At 42.1% G+C, this 19,593-nt stretch overlaps 1 protein-coding gene across 1 annotated transcript in view; it reads left to right on the forward strand.

Annotated features, from left to right (window-relative positions):
- The window catches only part of LOC126175117 (serine/threonine-protein phosphatase 6 regulatory ankyrin repeat subunit C-like), a 357,458-nt gene extending 349,022 nt beyond the window's left edge, over window positions 1-8,436 (forward strand). The window contains exon 17 of the mRNA XM_049921671.1: window positions 7,107-8,436. Coding sequence (XP_049777628.1) covers window positions 7,107-7,565 — 459 coding nt within the window. The 3' untranslated portion in view covers window positions 7,566-8,436. The remainder of the gene's footprint in view (window positions 1-7,106) is intronic.
- Window positions 8,437-19,593: the final 11,157 nt, after the last annotated feature.

Genomic DNA, 19,593 nt, shown 5'->3' on the forward strand with positions numbered 1-19,593 from the left:
TAATCTAAATTTACCATGCTATCCTACATTGCTACTCCTGCAGACTCCACAAAACTTGGCAACAGGGTCGTGAGCACACCTGCAGTTGTACATGTTTTAAGAAGCTTTTGCACATGTGCAGCTGGTGTGATGTAATTGCATTATGGGCCAAATACATAGGGATCTGATAAACAATGTGCACAGTTCACAGCGTGCATAGCTAGCGGTTACCACTCAGCTACAAGTTTACGTAAGTCCCACCAGGTGATAGCACACTGCGGTAGATTTTTATCCTCATTCGCTTGCCATTAATCCCACTAGATAGTAGCACATTCCTCAGATATACGAGTTCACTCACTATATGCTAAAATTAGTTTGGACATTAGTGTATGTTATAGTTATACTGACAGAAAAACCTATTTTGTGGGATTCTCAATGAGATTATAGTTTATTAAGTTTTGGATTTTATCATACAGTAGTCTACTTGAGATTCTCAGAAGCACATGCACACCATCATCGATTGTGAGACTGTAGCATTTATTCATGCTTCTGACATCTCTTAATCTTATGGTGGGTTAGGTTTATCTGTGCTGTAGACCCACGTTTACATGCACATTCATGAAATGCTGGTTTCTCTGACATTCATTTAAATGTGGAATCAACAATGATGTGCTTTTGACCCTTTTGGTTTTCAGCATGTCATTTTATTCTAGTTAAGTGACCATGTTGATAGACAATACTGCTTGAATTTAATCATTTCCACAAATGGCAGTTTATACCTGGAGTTGGTTGTTTACTGTGCAGGAATCAGCTTTTGTGTAATGTCAGTATGAACTCTGTCAAATCTGTTTTGAATGCTAACAGAAAAGACAATTACCAGGCAAAGTTAGGTGCAAAGGAACAAGGGCCTCACAGAAAAGATCTGTTGACTGAGAAAGTGACAAAATCAAATAACTGTGACTGCAAATGAACATTTAACAAAGAAGTTATAATAAGCATAAATTGTTGTGTTGGTGCAACATAAAAGTGTCTCATCTTCAGATCAGAAGTTAATTCATTAACTAATACATATTGTTGGTAAGGCGGGTACCAGGTTGAGATTCATTGGGAGAGTCCTTAGAAAATGTAGTCCATCAACAAAGGAGGTGGCTTACAAAACACTCGTTCGACTTATACTTGAGTATTGCTCATCATTGTGGGATCCGTACCAGAGCAGGTTGACGGAGGAGATAGAGAAGATCCAAAGAAGAGCGGCGCGTTTCGTCACAGGGTTATTTGGTAACCGTGATAGCGTTACGGAGATGTTTAACAAACTCAAGTGGCAGACTCTGCAAGAGAGGCGCTCTGCATCGCGGTGTAGCTTGCTCGCCAGGTTTCGAGAGGGTGCGTTTCTGGATGAGGTATCGAATATATTGCTTCCCCCTACTTATACCTCCCGAGGAGATCACGAATGTAAAATTAGAGAGATTAGAGCGCGCACAGAGGCTTTCAGACAGTCGTTCTTCCCGCGAACAATACGCAACTGGAACAGGAAAGGGAGATAATGACAGTGGCACGTAAAGTGCCCTCCGCCACACACCGTTGGGTGGTTTGCGGAGTATAAATGTAGAATGTAGAATGTTAGGGGTTTGAATGTTTGTCCAGAAAAAAGAATGCACGAAACCTCTCACAAAAATGTGAAGCGTAGAGTAGTGAAAGCTTAAATGTTGTTTTTTTCTTGCCCTTAATGGTACTTAATCATGTACAAAACAACAAAATACCACAAAAACAAATCTTACTTTTTTTCAAACAAGTTATGCACATTATTATTATTATTATTATTATTATTATTAATATTGGCAGTGATTAACTGTTATACAGCAGATGCTATTAATTTCATGCTCTCATATTTATCTGACCCCAAAAATTTGTGAACATCCAGAATGTATACTTAGTAGGCACCACTGAATAAATGGTAAAAGTTAGAGAGAAAGCAAACATTATAATATGGGTTTCCACAGCTAAAGATAAAACGCAAACAGCTGTTTATGAATCTTTAATAGTAGGCCCTACTACATGCACCAGTTTCACAAAAGTAAAATAGCATCTTCAGGTACATTTATTTTCAGATCAGTTGAGCACATTGGATGTTTCATCATTCCCAGTCAGTTTGTAGTAATTCATCAAAATAGTGACAAGAGTCAAAAGTTAAAACTGGCAGAATAAAGGAGATGGCCTTGGAAGGAAGTCAGCTAGTAATTGCTGGTGAATAACTCCTCACTTTTGGCAATTACAAAATTCATGTCATCAACATTGTTCAGTGAACTTATTGTAATAAACAGATTTCTGTTAATGGAGGTGAAGCAAGTGTTGATGGATAACTATTCTACTGAGTAGCTGTGCCACAAATTATAGCTGGATATTCAAGTTAGTGGTACTAAGAGCATACAGGGAGTCATAATAAACCTTTCCTTCTGTGAAGGAGGTTGCCCCTTCTCATGTCACACCTGGTCTCAAAGCTGGAGCCTGGCCTACTTGAAACATAATGGCATATCAGTCCAGTGGACTATTTTAATCTACCAGGAAGATTCACTTACAAAGAGTGTTAATACAGTTATGTAAATTTAAAGAATTAATTATCACTGTTTTAGAAGATATAGTTGTAGATTTTCCTTCAGGAAGTGCTGATCAAGAACACATGAAGCTGGTTATGTCATGAACTGGATTTGTCCTCAGAGAGGGTAGAAATATGTGATGCAAGAGCCAATCTTAACTTACTTTTTGTTATAACTATCTAACTGCCTTCTGTGACTTCCTGTGCTGCACTAGTGACATTGTTTTTTCTCTGTGTAGTACAAATTGTTTGTCCTCATTTATAGTTTACTTAATGTAGAAATTGAAGGTGATACCTATGTCAGAGATTTTCCACCTAACTTTCCCTGTAATCATCTTTTTATGTTTTCACTGCAATCAGGAAAACCAAAGAAGTCTTGGAAATCTGTCTTGGAAATTTAGATGCTGTTGTTATAGGATAATGGCTTGCCATTTTCTCACATGATGTCCAATGAACCATGGATGAAGGGCAAAAGGCAGGTTCCACATTCCTAGATTGCCAGAAAGCAACTGACATGGTGCCCCCCTCCAGACTGTTAACAAAGGTCCAAGTACATGTATTAGGTTCCCAGATACATGAGTGGCTCAAAGACTCCTTCAGTAATAGAACCCAGTATATCATCCTCAACTGCAAGTTTTCTTAGAGACAAGTGTATCATCAGTATCTGTTCTGTTGCAAACTGCACTGTGACTTCCTGGACTTGTGCCATAGGGTTGAGAACCGTAGGGTCCACATAAATAGGTCATGTGCGTACTACACATCAGAGGCTGCTACTCAGGGGTGCAAGGGTTTTTTAGAGTAGGTGACTCTCCATCCAATCCAGATAACAGTAGCTGTAGGAAACACAGAAATATCAGTGTAAGATTGAAAGAAATGCCTCTTACAGGTGAGAGTATTAAAATCCTAACAGTAAGTTGCATAGCCATTCGCAACAAAGTGCGAGAGTTTGAAGCGCTCATGAAAATCAGTAAAGCTCACATAATACTAAGTACAGAAAAGCTGGTTGAAACCTGAAATTCGTAACAGTGAGTTTTTTGGGGAAATTTTAAGGTATAACAAAAAGATAGGCAAAAGGTGGTGTATTTATCACAATAGACAAGAAACTGAAATCCACCAACATAGAAATTGATACTGTATGTGAGACTGTTTGGACAAGACTCAGTGTCAGAGGTGCACATAAACTGATAATTGGATCCTTTTATTGCCCATCAGGCTCATCTTCTATTGTAACTGAAAACCTTAGAGAAAACCTCAGTTCACAGGTGCATAAGTTCCCCAATCATACTGTAATCATCAATGGAGACTTTAATCATCCAACAATTAATTGGGTAAATTACAGTTTTGTTAGTGGTGGGCATGATAAGGCATCATGTGAAACTTCATTAAATGTCTTCTCTGAAAACTGCCTAGAACGGAAAGTTAGGAACCCCTCTCACAATGGAAATACACACATCAAAAAAAGTTTTGCATCACTCTGGTTCCCATAACTCCTGAAGATATATGTTGACTGTGGATATTATATCACAGACACAGTCCTGTTGACTGTTCAGAGATGTCACTAAACCCTACCAAAGATGTAAACAACTATGCATGAGCAGCACCTATTTGACAGAGGGGGTCCAACAGCCGATCAATTCCAGTCATTCCACCAGGAAGAGGTACATGGCTCATGTTGTCTGTAGTTCAACCATGCCTAGACGGTCAATATCATGGTTCAATTGCATCCACATTGTTATTTTGCGTCAGGAAGGGCTTTCAACAAGGGAAGTGTCCAGGCATCTCAGAGTGAACCAAAGTGATGTTGTTCAGACATGGAAAAGATACAGAGAGACAGGAACTATCGATGACATGCCTTGCTCAGGTTTCCCAAGGGCTACTACTGCAGTGGATGACCGCTACCTATGGGTTATGGCTCATAGAAACCCTAACAGCAACATCACCATGTTGAATAATGCTTTTCATGCATCCACAGGATGTCATGTTACGATTCAAACTGTGCACAATAGGTCCGCCTGACGTCCATGGCAAGGTCCATCTTTGCAACCACAACACCATGCAGCATGGTACAGATGGAATGAACAACACTCGAATGGACCGCTCAAGATTGACATCACATTCTCTTCTTCGATGAGTGTTGCATATGCCTTCAACCAGACAATCGTCGGAGATGTGTTTGGAGGCAACCTGGTCAGGCTGAACGCCTTAGACACACTGTCCAGCAAGTGCAGCGAGGTGGAGGTTCCGTGCTGGTTTGGGTGGCATTATGTGGGGTCGAGGTATGCCACTGGTGGTCATAGAAGACGCCGTAATGGCTGTATGATACGTAAATGCCATCCTCCGACTGTGAGTGCAACCATATTGGCAGCATATTGGTGAGGCATTCGTCTTCATGGATGACAATTTGAGTCCCCATAGTGCACACCTTGTGAATTACTTCCTTCAGGCTAATGGCATTGCTTGACTAGAGTTGCCAGCATGTTCTCCAGACATGAACCCTATTGAACATGTCTGGGACAGATTGAAAAGAGCTGTTTATGGACAATGTGACTCACCAAACACTCTGAGGTATCTACGCCGAATTGCCATTGAGGAGTGGGACAATTTGGACCAACAGTGCCTTGATCAACTTGTGGATAGTGTGTCATGATGAATACAGGCATGCATCAATGCAAGAGGATGTGCTACTGGTATTAGAGCTACCGGCGTGTACAGAAATCTGGACCACCACCTCTGAAGGTCTCACTGTATGGTGGTACAACATGCAATGTGTGGTTTTCACGAGCAATAAAAAGGGGAGGAATAGTGTTTATGATGATCTCTATTCCAATTTTCTGTACAAGTTCCAGAACTCTTGGAACTGAGGTGATGTGTGTATATTGGATCTAATGGCAACAAATAGACCTGACATGTTTGAGAATGTCCACATCAAAACTGGTATCAGTGACAATGACATGGTTGTGGCAACAATGATTACCAAAGTACAAAGGACAACAGAAATATATATATGTTAAGTAAACTAGAAAAAAACATCAGCAGTGTCATACCTCAATGAGGAACTTGAAACTTTCAGCACAGGTCAGGAGCAAGTAGAGGAACTCTGGCTCAAGTTTAAAAGAGTAGTTGACTTGCTGAAAAGTGATGCCACTGAATTTTTTATGTGATAACTATTAAAGCTTTTTAAATAAAAGAAATGTTATTAACATAGTGCATCCTTATTCTTCATGCTTAAACATTTAAAGCCCTCTTCTGCCAGAAGGCTCTGAATTTTTTTGTGGAACACGGCAGTTTGTAACGTAACTATGTCTGTGCATGGGAAAAAGCATGCTATAATTGAGTTTTGAATTCAATTAGTTTGTACATATGTGGGACATCCTCTCCTTTAGCATAATGCCAGACCACATACAATGGTTGTGACATTTGTAACAATCCAACATCTTTGGTTAACTGTCATTGATCATCCTCCATGCAGTCATGGCTTGGCCCCCATCTGATTTTCATCTTTTTCTGAAACTTAAAGAACACTTTCCAGGTCTTCACTTTGACAGTAATGAAGCGGTGCAAGCAGAGATGATGATGTGACTCCGTCACTAAAGTCAAACATTCTACAGCGACGGTATCAATGAACAGGTCTCTTGCTGGGAGAAATTTGTTTGTTGCCAGGGTGATTATGTTGAGAAATAAATATAAAAACACGAAGAATAAAGATGTAGAATTCCAGAATGTGCTTTTCACTCTGCAGCAGAGTGTGTGCTGATATGAAACTTCCTGGCAATGGGACTCGGTCAGGCACACAGTTTTAATCTGCCAGGAAGTTTCAAAGATGTAGAATGTTAATAAAGTCTGTTTTATTTTAAAATGTTTAAGAGTTTTTACATCAGAAATTCAGAGACATTGCTTTTCAGCACACCCTTGTATGTACAAGTCCTTTTTTTTTAATTGCCTCTGTGCTACTCATCATCTTCTCTTTTTGGTGAGTAACTATCCAGATATTTCGTATTGTTGTTATGGGATAGTATTTTTTTGTTACCTACGTACAGATATTGTGTCCTTTTCATAATTCATAAATCCACACATGTGCAACACCTCATACACAGAATTTGTTGGAGAGGTATGCTTTACGATTATATTTGTGCCAATGACAGCCTAAACATTATACCTCTTCCTAAACCATAAGATACTTTAGTCTGTGTCATAGTGATAATTACAGTGCTCATAATATTCCATTGCTTCATTCATTTATTCGGCTGCTCCCTGTAAGTTTTCCTCTTACTTCTTGCCTTTCCCATTTCGAATATTTTAATAAACTTTCATTCATTTCAGTCCATACCCTATATGCTACTTAAACAACAAAGCATTAATTTTTGACCAAGAATATACACTCATCATGTTATTTGTGCTGTGTCATTAGAAATGTTTTTGCAATGGCCCTTTGTTAAATCAATCATAACTCTGTATTAATCTTAGCTTTTGGTTAAAGAGCCGTCAATACTAAAAATGTAAAAACTTTGCTAGTCTATGTATTTTTGTTTTGCAGATGTTGGACTACTTGATTTCTTTGGGAAAGTCCCTGGCTGACTGCTGGTGGGATCCCGAGCACAATACTACACTGCTGCACTGCGCAGTACAGTCGACTGTGCAAATGGTTAAGAAACTAATAGGCAGTGGTCAAACTGAATATGCACATGACCACAAAGGATGTTTACCATTGCACCTTGCAGTTACATCAAACAATTACATAGTAACAAAGTACTTGGTGGAGGAAGCACATGTTCCGGTGAATGACAGGGATGCTGATGGCAGAACAGCCTTAATGTTAGCAGTCAGCAGTGACTGGTATTTTACTGATGTATGTGACATGCTTGAAATTCTGGTGAATGCAGGAGCAGATATCAGTGCTCAAGATAAAGATGGCAAGACTGTCTACCAGTTGGCTCATAGGCCTTGGTTTGAAACAACTCATGATTTACTACATTATATGCAGTATCGACTTTGATTGTATATAGGTAAGAGGCAAATGTTGGTCAGGTCTAATTTACAGTGTTTTTAAACACTTCAGGTTGGAATATTAACAATGTTAGGAAAAGGGATAGATTGCTACTCAGTGTAAACATGACCCACTGAGTTGCAGATGGGCACAACGAAAAGACCATTACACATTATAGCTTTTGGCCGCAGAGTATTTATGTTCTTTATATCAGATTGATGTATCATTGGAATGAATAACTAAACATTTTGTAAGATATTCCCATTGTGTCATGTTTATGTATGAATAAAATTAATTTCTAGAAAAAATTAAAATATGAATATGTGTCAGTGTTTAACATACACCAATTTATTAACCAGGGTATCTGTATATTGTGACATTAAGCAAGATTTTGCACAGCAGTACATTATATTACACAATATTTGAAATTTCCTTCTCATTTCTTGTCAAACCAAGCTGCGATAAATGTATAGGTTACAATATCGGGCATGAAAACAGTTTGGATATTGCTGAAGATGCAGTAAAACACCATTCCAAAGCAGTACATTGTATATTGAAACAATGGGTGATATTGCTAAGAAAGTAGCAAGAAAGGTTTAGTATAGTTTAGAGCAGAAGTTGTCAAACTTTTATTTTTAATGGCCAATATGCAGATTGTCGAGCAACACATCAAGCTGCATCTGTACCAATCTTATTATAAATTGGTAACCTATATAAATTAGTATGTTATGAGCCCTAAAAAACTGTCTATAATAAGGATGCAGTAATTTGGCTGCTGTCCCCCAAGTACTGATCTTTAGAAGAGAGCACAGTTCAGAATACTTTGTGTGGACTGTTCTGTGCATTGCTGCCATCCTCAGTGATCCCAAAGTTGTGACACTGTAAGTGCATGAAAAAGTGTTGTGTATTTAATAAACATTCTGAATGTCATTTATCTTTTACTCATTGTGTTGTATTACAGCACCCTTATTTTAATTTCATATTCTTTCCTACAAATACCTACATTTGAAGATGACCATCTGTAGAATGTGCATTCTCCAGTCACATGCCCATGAGTTGTCAGAAGACAAACAATGAAATATTCCTCCTCTCACATCCTCTAAATCAGCAGTGGCAGTGGCTCTGCCTGTGAGGTAAGTTACCAGATTTACTTACCTGCTGGCCAAACTAAACAATGTCAATTACAGCTAAGCACATCTTAAAATATGGCTGTCTCAGTAAGTATTTTTGTTACTGAACAGGAAAACTACACTGGTAAGAAGCTTTTAACATTAACTGCTGTTTTTGGATTCAGCTTAGTCACTAGATGTGCATTACTATAAACTATGTCGGAGAACTGTAGGCCGCACGTTTACTTGGTTCGGGCGGATGTGGTTCGCAGGCTGCAGTTGAGCAGTAGCAGTTTGAGGTGAAAAGGCATCCTCCTTGTGGCAATAAAAATGAGAGTGTACAAATAGGTCAGGCACTTTACCCAAATCAGATAGCATTGCTGAATGAGATCATATAGCTGTGGCTACAGGTGGTCCCAGCAGGCCAAAAGGCAAGGGGATGGCACCAAGTGACGATGGTGAGGGTCAGTGCTGCAGGCAGCTCCAAGCCTCCATGGAGAAAGCAGACCCAGCAGCTGACAATGCTGTGCTGTCCACATACAGAGCTAAGCTATCACATTCTTTGTCAGCTGTCGGGCACGCTAGTAACTTTCTAGAAAAGAATGACCAATTCCGATAGAGACCCAGTACACTCCACTTCACAAGATGATGTAGAAGACCCTAATTGACATGAAAAGGATTAAGAAGGAACTAAGTAGCACAGAAGTGATTAGTACTGATATGTATTGGACGAGAATTTTTGAGAGGAGAAAATGGGTTTAGAATCCCCAAGCATTCTAGTGTCAGAACATGTGAAAGTGGAAACACTGGAAATTAATTGCAGTTATTCACTGTTTGCAGCCATTGATGATACTGAGTTAATGATAGATGAAGTGGAGACACAGTTGGCTGCAGAGGTAAAGACAGATGAGAAAAATGTTTTGTTATTGTCACTGACCGAAATGTTAGGCAGCCTCAAAGAGGAATTGCAAACTCTAATAAGTAAGGGCAATGAAGAAATGACAAAGTTAAAATCTGATGTAAAGTCTGACTTGGAAAATCAGTTTACTCAGTACCAATGAAAATTAGAGCAGCAGGTCGATGAAAAGTTGGAAAAGTAGATTCAAAAGTAGATTCTGATCCAAATGAAGAGTGCAAAAATTTTGATGCATGAGTTAAGGAAACTGAAGGAAAGATAGCATAAAGGTTGGAAGAACATGACACTGTCCATTGCACTTTCACTGAGCAAATTGAACAAAAGTATTTAGCATAGGAGCAGGCAGTAGGCCAAGAATTAAGTGTGTACATTAGGTGGTAGATGCATGGAAGTTAAATTACATAATGGAAAGAGAAATTGATAGGATCTGTGGATTAAATTGCTACAGAGGTTTCACAGTGCAAAATTTTTGTTGTCTGTGAGTGTGACTGAGGATACCAGAATCTTAGGTCAGCTGCCGAGTCCAGAAAGTGGGTTTGTGTTATCAGTTTTATGTGGCACCATTTGGAATGAACACTAAGATTTGGGCATTTGTGAGGGCAAAACATGAAGTTTTGAGTCCAGAGTTGATGGAGCAACTGGTGGATGTGTGTAGATATTGTATTGTTAGCTACCCCTACTGGGAGGAACATCGTAACTTGTTAGAGCAAGTACTGGTGGCCATGGGGGAAGGAAGAATGAAGTTCCAAATGAGCAAAACCGAATTGGTTAAAAGTGAGATCTGGTTCTTAGGGCATATAATTAACAGGGTTGGTAGAGCGCGTGAAGGCGGAAAGCTCAGAGGGGCACAGGAGTTTCATATTCCAAAAACTAAAAATCAGTTATGGGCTATATTCAGTCTGTTTGGCTTCTACAGGCAATTTGCCTCTACTCAGGCTTTTAACAGTCCAGTTCTGAATCAACTGCTCAAAAAGCATACAATATGGGTCTGGACGGGGGACTGTGAAGTGGTCTTCAAAGAGCTCAAGTTGCACTTACTTCAGCGTAAAATTGTATACCATTCAAATTTCGTGGAGCCTTTCTTTGTTTCATGAGATACTTGTGTGTATGGAATTGTAGAAATCTGCCAAATGGAAAGTGAAGAGGGTAAGGTTGATCACCATACCATGGAATTTGTGAGTAGGATGTTGACAGTGGCAGAGAAAAATTACAGAGTCGATGAGCAGGAGGCATTAACTATAATGCATAGTTTTCAGAAATTTGAAGGACATGTACTGGCAAACCACACTATAGCTTTCGATCTGGAGGAGGAGGAATAATTAGTGTTTAATGTCCCATCAACAACGAGGTCATTAGGGATGGAGTACAAGCTCGGCTAATGGAAGGAAATTGGCTGTCCCCTTTCAAAGGAACCATTCTGGCACATGTCTGAAGTAATTTAGAGATATCATGGAAAATTTGAATCTGGATGGCCAGATGTTGGTTTGACTTGTCATCTTCCTGAATGCAAGTCCAGTGTGCTATCAACTGCTTGGTCATTATAGTTTTGATGAATCATAAGGCACTTAGTTTTATGAAAAAGTGATGCCTTAGACATTCACATTTAGCAAGAGGGGCCATGTATATGCAACAATTTGACCTGGAGTTCAGGTACAATTATGACTGAGATAATGTCATAGCAGATGCATTTTCCATGTTACCTGCAGAGGGGGATAAGGCTGAGAAGTGACAAATTCTGGAGGACTATGAAAGGGGCCAGAAGCCAAGTCACAGTTTGGCAAATCTGTCATGAAATTCAACAGAACAAGGATAACCACCTAGCCCACATGAAACAGATTGTGGGGTCTTGACAACATCTGAAGGTGAAGATATATTACAAAATCTACAAATTCAGATAAGAAAGGAAGATCAGAAAGACTGGAAGACCAAGCGAGATGGTGCAGTGGTTGGCACATTGGACTTGGATTTGGGAGGATGATGGTTCAAATCCATGTCCAGTCATCCTGATTTAGGTTCTCCCTGATTTCCCTAAATTGCTTCAGGCAAATGCCAGGATGGTTCCTTTGAAAGGGCACAGCTAACTTCCTTCCGCATCCTTCCCTAATCTGATGGGACCAATGACCTCACAGTTTGGTTCCCTTCCCCAAATCAACCAACCAACAGAAGACTAGAAGTTGTGTTTTCTGAGTCAGCTTGTCGATGCTCTAATTGGTTTGATTCATGACAGATGTGGACATCATGGAGCATGCAAGCATATGGCCATATTACAAGAGAGAACACGTGAGATGGATGCATATGCGGATCACTGCATCTGATCAGTGTCAAAAAGCATGAACAGCTAGCGTATCAATTCAGGGGCTTTGGCAGAGCTTTCAGCTGGGAGCACCTAGGCAGTTAATCACTCTGCAGTGAATCCTTTGTTTGTGTATAGAAGGAGTTGCACTCATATATTCACAGTTTTAGATCTGTTCTCTAAACATGTGAAACTTTATACACTAAGATGAGTGAAGGGCAAAAGAATAAATAGACTAACTGGAAAAGCATTATTTTTTCAAGTGGTCAAACCCACTCTATTAGTGTCAGACAATGGTTACATTTAATGGGTAATAAGCTGAAAGAACCGGGTAACACACATAAAGATTTCATAATATTACCCACAGGGTAATCCCAGTGAGAGGGTGCTGAAAAAATTTAGGGGAGTATTCCTATGAATGCCAGGGGATGTCCCAATAATTGAGTCAAATTGGTTAATTACACATTTGTATTATTCATCAATAATGATACAATAGCATGTCCACGATGCATCAGAATCCACTGAAGTATTTGACCCATCCACAGATGTACCTCTCCTCACTCACCAGCTACGCATGTCACAGTGCGGAGCACTGAAGGGAACATTTGAACTGTGTCATCGTTTAGCTGGACTGGCATGCATAGGTGTGCTTGACCAGCTGTTGTGGCTAGTTGCACTGCAGTGCACAGATGGTCCATTTCTTGAAGTTGTGCCACATGTGGCATCAGTGTTGTATAGCTGGTATGCGATCAAGTGGTGTGGAAGGCACCTGCCATGCCCAAACCAGGACTCTGGCAGAGTGTCTGGGGGAGAAGGAAGTGACAGCAGTGTGGTTGCCTCAGTAGCAGGATTTACCCCATCCTGTGGTGAAGGTGTAGGCAGTGATCACGATAGGACCCTCAGACAGGTGAGAGTGATTTGACATCTGTTGCAAGGTGAGATGCTATGGAAACATAGTCAATGCATTGGGTAGTGGGCAGTCATCGTCATTGCTGTTTAAGGTGATGTTGTCCTGGAGAACCCATGATGGTTTCAGGCAGTTAATCAAAACATTTTTGGTTTGTCATTAATCAGAATGTCAAAAACATTTAAGTCTCTCTTAATAACTTTGAAGGGACAGCTGTAGTGGCAGCCAGATCATGTCATCCCACGGCATGACGTATTCACAGTTGGAAAGTGCTTTATGTACTGAGGCCTTAGTCACTGAGTGCGGAATGAGATGTGGCAAGTGAATGGTTCTCGTGGGGTTTTCACTTGTTGAGCTAGTGCCAGGCAGTCGATATGTTTGGGGTCTTGCATGGTAGGATGAAATCTGTGTAATATTTCGGTAAGGGACACTTGTAGGTCCTCCTTGAAGGTTGTTCAAATGTTGAGTAGTACCCAAAGCATACCTTTGATCCACAATCTAACATGGCACATAAGGTCAGTTTTGGGAGTCCTGTGCCACCTCTGACTAACCCATTACCTCTAGGGGTGATAGGCTGTACTGTGATTATGTTTCACTCCACAGAGGCTATGCAGTGTATCAAAGAATGCTGACTCAGACTGGCAGCCATGCCAAAACACCCTATGTTTGTATGAATGTTTGGCTGATGGACTGCTATGTTGTCCCTGAGGGAAACTGACGGTAAATACCTCAGACCCTCTGATTACAATACAGGGCCAACAAAATCAATGTGTACATCATGTAAGTGGGCTTTTGGACTTTCAAACTGATCTAACTGTGGTTGAGCGTGTCTTCTGAGTTTACTGTATTGGCATAGAAAGCATGTTTATGTCCTGGTGCAGCAGTCCTACAAAGCATTCTGTAGTGAGGTGGACTGTGGTTCTAACACCTGGATGGGACAGGCTCTGGAGTTGGTCAAAAATTGTACAGTGCATTGTTTGTGGCACTAATGGCCAAATCCAGTTGAGGGACATATTGCAGAGTTTCAGTATTTCAGTTCCTAGGACAGTGTGTTGTTCAATTTGTAGGCCAGTATTGTGTTTGCACATCAACTCCACAATCCCAGTGTCTTGCGCTTGTCAGTAGCTTTTTTTTTTTTTTTTTTTTTCACAGTCAAATTGGAGGGAGATGACACTGACTCACAATAAATAGCTGGAAATGGTGTTGTCACCTCTGTGCAGTATATCCATAGTGTAGTGGGAGATGGGGTCTAGGTTCAGAAGCATCTCCTTTGATAGATGCCAGATGACACTGACCAGTGGTTTATGGTCTGTAAACATTATAACAAGATGACCTTCCATATCTCCACGGTAGTATCTCACTGCTGTGTAAATGGCAAGAAGTTCTCAGTCAAAGGCCAACCATTTGTGTTCAGAGATGTAAGTTTTTCTGAGAAGTATTGGAGGGGCTGTGCCTCCCTGGTCACTAGTTGATGCATAACAATGTAAACTGCAGTTCACTCATTCCAACTATGAACTGCATGTCTGGAATGGGGTGGGCCAACATGATTGTATGTGCAAGGCTGTCCACTCAGTCTTCCTTTTCCATTGCTTGTTAGACCCTGCTAGTGTGTCAGTGAGGGGTACCCGTAAAGCCGCCGATTGTGGCAGGTTCCGCCAGCAGAAGAACAACGGAGGTCATAATGATTCTGGGGGATGGGAAGTTGTATGATGTTATCTGTCTAGAGCTGGTCTAATCCATGTGGTACTACCTATGTGCCATAGGAAGATAACTTCTACTTTGTGTAGCTGAGATTTGTCCTTGTTGATCATCACAACTCCATTACTTTCGATAGTGAGAATTTGTTTGAGGTGTTAGTTGTGGTATTCTGAGATGGCAAAGAAAAATGAGGATGTCATCTAAATAGTCCTAGCAGAAATTGAACCAAAGGAGTATGCCATCAATAAAGCTTTGCCACATCTGGGCTGTGTTCTACAACCTGTACAGCATGAAAAAATATTCAGAGAGACCAAACAGTGTGATAATGGTGGTTTTTGTGATACTGTCTTTGCGCCTCGGGATTTGTAGGTAAGGTTCTTTTTTTTTAAAAAAATCAGGAAGTCACACTGATTATAGTTGCACCTGCATATTCAACTGCATTAGGATTTTCACAGTTCCGTCTGCTTACACCTCTTTTCCCAATTGAAATCTTCTCAGGAACAGTGATGTTTGTGTAAGATACAAAACATTGTTTGTTCACAGTGATGTGATTTGTGGAACCACTTTTCAGTACCAACTGTCAACATCAACACAATTACTGACTGGAGCAACGAAGACATGTGACAAAAATGCAATATTCTTTTCAGACAAACTTATGTGAATGCTGTTATCTGTCTTTTATTGGAGACTCTGCTACCCAGTGGCCTAACTGCCCACATTTATAACAAGGAAATTTTTGGTTTTCACATTCCATATTCTTTTTCGATTTTTCACTATCACCAACTTTATTTCGCTGAATTCTCTTCTTAGGACCAGCATGAGCAACAAATGCAGCTGATTCAACTGTACTTTAATCAAACAGTTCAGTTGCATACAATTGTTCAATAAAAAGTCTCACATTTTGATTTTCGGACAGAATCGTCTCTCACTTTTTTTTTTGCCTATTATGGATAAAATTCTGTCATTTAAAATTCTTTCAGTCAAAACATTTTCCTCGAGCTTCCTGTAATTCATCTTTCAAATTCACGAAAAGCTTTTGCAGCTGAGTACTAACTTCCTCTTTGTTGTCACGTAGAAGGTGAAAAAATGCTTTGATCAACATGTTCAGTCAATGGGATTCTGGATACGGATCATAATAAATGTAACAAATAGTTACCAAGTTTTCTATATAAACATATATTTTGCCATAAAGACTGATACACATGAACACTGCATTAAGTACAAAGGCAGACTGAATTAAACATGTGGTCTCGTCAGAGCAGTTCATGTTCCAAATATTGTAATTTGTGTGGTCGATGTGACCTATCGACACCACACAGGCCACCCCCCTGTGGCAGCAGGCGCAGGACTGTTGGGTCGGTGTGTGAAGGGGGGGGGGGAGGGGGGGGTCGGGGAATGATGCGTTAGCCAATGGTGGTGTAGTGTGTGAGCGTGCCTTCCCTGAATGCATACTGAGCTGTTCGAAGAAATGAAAGCTCGAGCACATGACAGATCGCACTCTTATGGGAAGGACAAGCTGTCCACTATATTGACTTTGAGTTCCTTGGTGAGATTCGGGTCTGTGCTGTCGATGAACAGTAAAAGCACACGATTATCTAACCATAATCGACATGTCTTCGACACGGTCACTTGGTACGTTTCAGCGCAAAACGAAAGACAGGGCATCTGTGTCTCTAGAACTTGAAATGTCTTCAAAACCTGTGAATGGGGATGATGATGACATGCCTGAGGAACCCATGAACTGTGGTGGTGAATCGTTGGACAGAGAAAACCCAACTGTAGGTTGAACGGGCTCGTTAACAGGTTCATCAAAAGAACATGTGCTCGGGCAGTCCGACTGGGATGGCAGAGGGGTGTCGGAGTCTATGAAGGCAGGCTTCAGCCTGTGTAGGGAAATGGTTTGCGGGCGATCCTTTATCATAATGTCGAACATCGTCTCGCCCCTCTGGAGTACTTCGAAGAGGCCGAGGTAAGGGGGTTGTAAGGGTGTCTGACAGAGTCGTCCCTGAGCATGTCTGAGCAAGAGCTGAGTGCGGTCGTCACATAAGTGTCAGTTGGTGAATGGCTGACAGGTGGATATAGCTGGGTGTTTCTAAAGTGTGCACGCACCCCTCTGATAAAGTATGCGAAGGAGGAGGAATCCCCAGGATCTTGGGGGAGAATTAGTTCCCCAGGAAAAACCGGATTTTCGCCGAAAACGAATTCGGAAATCGTCCCATGTAAATCCGGTTTTAATGTAGAATGTAGGCCCATGAACACCCAAAGAAGTGCCTCGGACCAGAGACAGTCTTGGCACCTGAGTGCAGTTTTAAGAGTGCGTTGCCATCGTTCCAACAACCCCTTCCTTTGCGGGTGGTAGGCTGTCATATGGATCTTTTTAATACCACAAAGATTACAGAGAACCATAAAAAGTGCAGATTCTAACTGTCGACCCTGGTTGGTTGTGATGGTGGACGGACAGCTGAATCTAGTGATCCAAGAAGAAACGAATCCTTTGGCTGCAGTTTCTGCTGTGACGTTGGGTAAGGGGACAGCTTCCACCCAACGAGACATTCAGTCTATTGTGGACAGGATATGCCTGTGGCCCTCTGACAGAGGCAGGGGACTGATAAGGTCAATATGTACATGACGGAAACGTCCCTTAGGGACGTCAAACTTGCCGAGTGGTGAAGAGGTGTGACGTCCTATTTTGTTTCGTTGACAGGAAATGCAGCTCTATGCCCATGTTTGACAGTCCGGTTTCACATCTTTCCACACAAAACGCTCAGCAACGAGGCGAGTAGTGGCTCGGATGCCAGGGTGGGCGAGATTAGGCAAGGCGTCAAAAACCTGTCGGCACAGCGTGGGCAGGAGCAAAGGCCGCAGAATGTCCGTAGAAGAGTCGCACCACACTTCGTCTGAAATGCCATGGAATTTAGCGTTGGTAAACACGAGCAAAGGCTGCGGATACCCTGAGTGTCATCTTCCAAAACCTGCAGAGTGGCAAGGTCGGATAGATCGACGATACTTGAAACGGAATTGATCCGCGAGAGGAAATCAGTGGGGATGTTCTCCATGCCTTTGATGTTCCGTACATCTGTAGTAAATTGAGAGACCAGAGTGAAGTGGCGGAAGCGCCGAGCAGGGGGAGGATCCTCTGGCAGGTTGCAGAAGGCGTGCGTCAGCGGTTTGTGATCAGTAAGAATGAAGGAAGGAGAGCCCTTGATGTCAGTGCAGAAATGTTTCATGGCCTCGTACAACACCAGAAGCTCTCTATCAAAAGCAGAATATTTCTTCTGTGCTGTAGACAGTTTTTTGGAGAAGAAATGAAGTGATGAAACTGTGTCGCCTTTGCTCTGTTGTAATACTGCCCCGACTATGACGTTGCTGGCGCCCATAGTGGTGAACAAATCAGCAGACGGATCAGGGTGGGCGAGTACAACTGCGTGAGCTAAAGCTGTTTTAAGAGCCCTGAAGCCTCTAGCACGGGTTTGGTCCAACGGACTGGTTTAACGCCTGAAGTTTGTTTGCCAGAGAGCGAATCCATCGGCGGGGCCTGCACGGCGGTGGCAGAAGGTAGTTGATGATGGTAATAATTTATAGTACTCCGTCTTCAGGCCACTAGTGGCCTACCGGGACCATCCAACCACCATGTCATCCTCAGTGGAGGATGCGGATAGGAGGGGCGTGGGGTCAGCACACCACTCTCCTGGTCGTTATGATGGTATTCTTGACTGAAGCCGCAACTATTCGGTCGAGTAGCTCCTCAATTGGCATCACGAGGCTGAGTGCATCCCGAAAAATGGCAACAGCGCATGAGGGACTGGATGGTCACCCATCCAAGTGCCGACAGCGCTTAACTTCGTTGATCTCACAGGAACCGGTGCATCCACTGCGGCAAGGCCGTTGCCTAATAATTTATAGTACCTAGGAAATGTCTGATTTCTTTGTACGTAGCTGGGAGTGAGAGCCTGTACGCAGGATTTGGGAGGCTGTATTCCATCTCTGGAGACAGTATAACCCAGGAATGTCACAGAAGACTGACGCAATTGGAATTTTTCTATGTTGACCTCGACACCCTTGGATGCCAAAGTCTGGAGGACCTGGGATAAATGATCTTCGTGGTCTTCAATCGATTTGCTGAAAATGAGTATGTCATCCAGGTATGCAAAGCAGAAATTGAATTGTCGTAAGATTGACTCAATGAAACGTTGCCACGTTCGTGCGGCATTCTTTAAACCGAATGGCATGAAGTTGCACTGGAACAAACCGTGTGGTGTGATGATCACAGTCTTTGGAATGTCTTCCGGCGCTACGGGTATCTGGTGATAAGCACGTTTGCAGTGAATCACACTGAAGATTGTGGCGCCCAATAATATATGAGTGAAATCGTTTATATATGGCATGGCGTAATTGTCCATGACAGTGCGAGCATTTAAAAGTCTATAATCACCACACATTCGAAAAGAACTGTCATGCTTGGTGACAAGGTGAATTGGTGAAGACCAGTTGCTGTCCCATGGTTGTAGGATGCCTGCCTCCAGAAGTTCGTTAATTTGCTGCCGGGCCGCGCGCAACTTAATGAGGTTGAGGAATCTAACCTTGTGTCTAATAGGAGGGCTGGCAATGGTAATTATCTTGCGTGTCATTCCGTCAGTGATGGAAGAGACTGAGAACTGCACACGAGGCTGAGTAACGTTCTGACCTGGAGTTTTGGGACGAGTGGGGCTCGATGAGGCATAGCCGTTAGCGCGAGTGGGAAAAGGCAGCACGAAAGTCACATGCCTATTACCCGAGCGTGGCGTGTGCTTGTTTGTAGAGGTCGGCTGTGCGGGCAGCACAGAGCGGAGTGGGACGCGCAGTGACTGTCTGTTGTTAACTTTGCCTTGGGTAACCGGCGAGAGAGGTGCTGGCATCGCGCAAGGGACAGCGATGGCCACCGAGTTGCTTGGCTGGCGCGTGGGAGAGGGGGAATGTTTGACAACAAGCAGGGCGGCTGCCTGCGTGGTGGGCGTGGTCGTGCTGCACGAGCGACTATTATCAGAGACACTGTTTGAAACACGAGGCACTGCGCGTAGTGGGTGCTTGGGCGGTGCGGAGATTACTGAATGTGAATCGTCACACAGGTTTTGAAC

The sequence above is a fragment of the Schistocerca cancellata genome, chromosome 3, assembly GCF_023864275.1.
Source record: "Schistocerca cancellata isolate TAMUIC-IGC-003103 chromosome 3, iqSchCanc2.1, whole genome shotgun sequence".
Lineage (NCBI taxonomy): Eukaryota > Metazoa > Arthropoda > Insecta > Orthoptera > Acrididae > Schistocerca > Schistocerca cancellata.